This window comes from Pygoscelis adeliae, unplaced genomic scaffold (genome assembly GCF_000699105.1).
Source record: "Pygoscelis adeliae isolate BGI_AS28 unplaced genomic scaffold, ASM69910v1 Scaffold591, whole genome shotgun sequence".
Lineage (NCBI taxonomy): Eukaryota > Metazoa > Chordata > Aves > Sphenisciformes > Spheniscidae > Pygoscelis > Pygoscelis adeliae.
The window spans coordinates 308,374-310,430 of NW_008824069.1; the positions used below are offsets into that span (position 1 = coordinate 308,374).

General features: G+C 66.4%; 1 protein-coding gene across 1 annotated transcript in view; it reads left to right on the forward strand.

Annotated features, from left to right (window-relative positions):
• Positions 1-51: 51 nt before the first annotated feature.
• The window catches only part of MYO1A (myosin IA), a 9,248-nt gene continuing 7,242 nt past the window's right edge, over positions 52-2,057 (forward strand). Inside the window, exons 1-9 of the mRNA XM_009334173.1 lie at positions 52-175; positions 337-452; positions 656-750; positions 861-965; positions 1,057-1,103; positions 1,276-1,339; positions 1,410-1,508; positions 1,586-1,689; positions 1,791-1,966. Of these exons, the coding sequence (XP_009332448.1) occupies positions 53-175; positions 337-452; positions 656-750; positions 861-965; positions 1,057-1,103; positions 1,276-1,339; positions 1,410-1,508; positions 1,586-1,689; positions 1,791-1,966 (929 nt within the window). The 5' untranslated portion in view covers position 52. The remainder of the gene's footprint in view (positions 176-336; positions 453-655; positions 751-860; positions 966-1,056; positions 1,104-1,275; positions 1,340-1,409; positions 1,509-1,585; positions 1,690-1,790; positions 1,967-2,057) is intronic.

Sequence of the window (2,057 nt, forward strand, 5' to 3'; positions counted from 1 at the left end):
GGCTGCAGCCCTTCCTCAACTCTGCCCCAGCTGCCCCAGAGCTTGCCCGGCCATGGAAGCCACCACCTCGCTGCTGGATGCCGCAGCGGTCGGGGACCTGGTGCTGCTGGACCCGCTTACTGAGAAGTCGCTGCTCCACACCCTGCAGGAGCGGTTCCGCCGCAGTGACATCTATGTGGGCACTGGGCTGGGGGCACGGGGTCTGGGATGGGGAGCAGGATATGGGGTCTGGGATGGGGAGCAGGGTACAGGCTTTGGGGTGGGGAGCAGGGGAGAGCACAGGATCTGGGCTGGGTCCTCCCAGCCCAGCACCCACGCCGTCCTGCTTGCCCGCAGACGTACATCGGGAACGTGGTGATCTCAGTGAACCCCTACCGGTCCCTGCCTATCTACACCCCCGAGAAGGTGCAGGAGTACCACAACTGCAACTTCTTTGCTGTGAAGCCCCACATGTGAGCATGGGGAACCTGACAGCCCTGAGGTGCCCTCGGTCCCCCTGGATCCTGCTAAGGGCTTCACTCACGGGCAAGCCCGAGGCTTCAGGGTGTGGGGGAGTCCACTCGGGCGGCCTTAAAGCCACAACGGGGGCTCTTGGCATTTCCTGAAGCCCCTGGACCCCTCCAGCCCCCTTCTAACTCCTCCTCACTGCCCCCAGCTATGCTATCGCTGACGATGCCTACCGCTCGCTCCGGGACCAGGACCGGGACCAGTGCATCCTCATCACTGGCGAGAGCGGGGCCGGCAAGACAGGTAGAGCCGGGGCTGCTGCCAGGCGCTCACAGGGCTGTGAGAGGCTCGCAGGATGGGTGGGCATGGCCCCGGCACCCCCAGCCCTGGCACCCATGGCCCCTCACTCGCAGAGGCCAGCAAGCTGGTGATGTCCTACGTGGCGTCCGTGTGCAGCAAAGGGGAGGAGGTGGACAAGGTGAAGGAGCAGCTCCTGCAGTCCAATCCCGTACTGGAGGGTAAGCACCCGCGCCTCGCACCCTGTGCCCATCCCAGGGCTCAGCACAGCTCCCCCTGGACCACACTGTAACCCCATCCGCCCCCCCGCAGCCTTTGGAAACGCCAAGACTGTCCGCAATGACAACTCCTCCCGATTCGTGAGTGACTGGGGAAGTGGGATGGTGGAGCCGCATCCCGTGGGGCCAGACCCTGCTGGGGCCACGCGGACCCTGATGGGGCTGGAGGCACAGGAGGGGACAGAGACATGGGGAGTGGAGCTGCTGCTCCCCCGCAGGGTCCCCCTGCCCTGACCCCAGCCCCGTCCCTCAGGGCAAGTACATGGACGTGGAGTTTGACTTCAAGGGGGAGCCCCTGGGAGGGGTCATTAGCAACTGTGAGTACCGATCGCCCGTCCCAGGGGGTCCCACCCCACATGCCCCAGTGACACCAACCCCTGCCCGCAGACCTGCTGGAGAAATCCCGCATCGTCCGGCATGTGAAGGGCGAGAGGAACTTCCACATCTTCTACCAGCTCCTGGCCGGGGGCTCAGCGCAGCTGCTCCGTAGGTCCAGGACCCCAGCACGGGGGGTGGAGGGGGGCCGGGAGGGGCCATGGCTGAGCAGCCTCCTCCCCACCCAGAGCAGCAGAAGCTCCGCCAGGACTGCCGGCACTACGGCTACCTGAACCGGGAGAGCTCTGGCCTGCCCGGCGTGGATGACGCGGCCAACTTCCGCGCCATGCAGGTACTGCTGGCTGGGGCCTGGGAGGCCAGGAAGCTGTGACACCCCTCCCTCCAAAACACCCTGGGGCTGTTGCCATCCTCCTGAGCTGCCTCTGTCCCCAGGATGCCATGAGGGTCATAGGCTTCTCGCCCGCCGAGGTGACGGCGCTGCTGGAGGTGACAGCTGTGGTGCTCAAGCTGGGCAACGTGCAGCTGAGCAGCAACTACCAGTCCAGTGGGATGGAGGCCTGCAGCATCGCTGAGCCACAGGGTAGGGACAGGGATAGGGATGGGCCCAGGTGGGTGGGGGGGCCCCTGCTCGGCCTGAGCACCGCCGCCTCCCTGTGCACGGCTGCAGGGGAGCTGCGAGCTGAGCGGGACGGCCCCCGT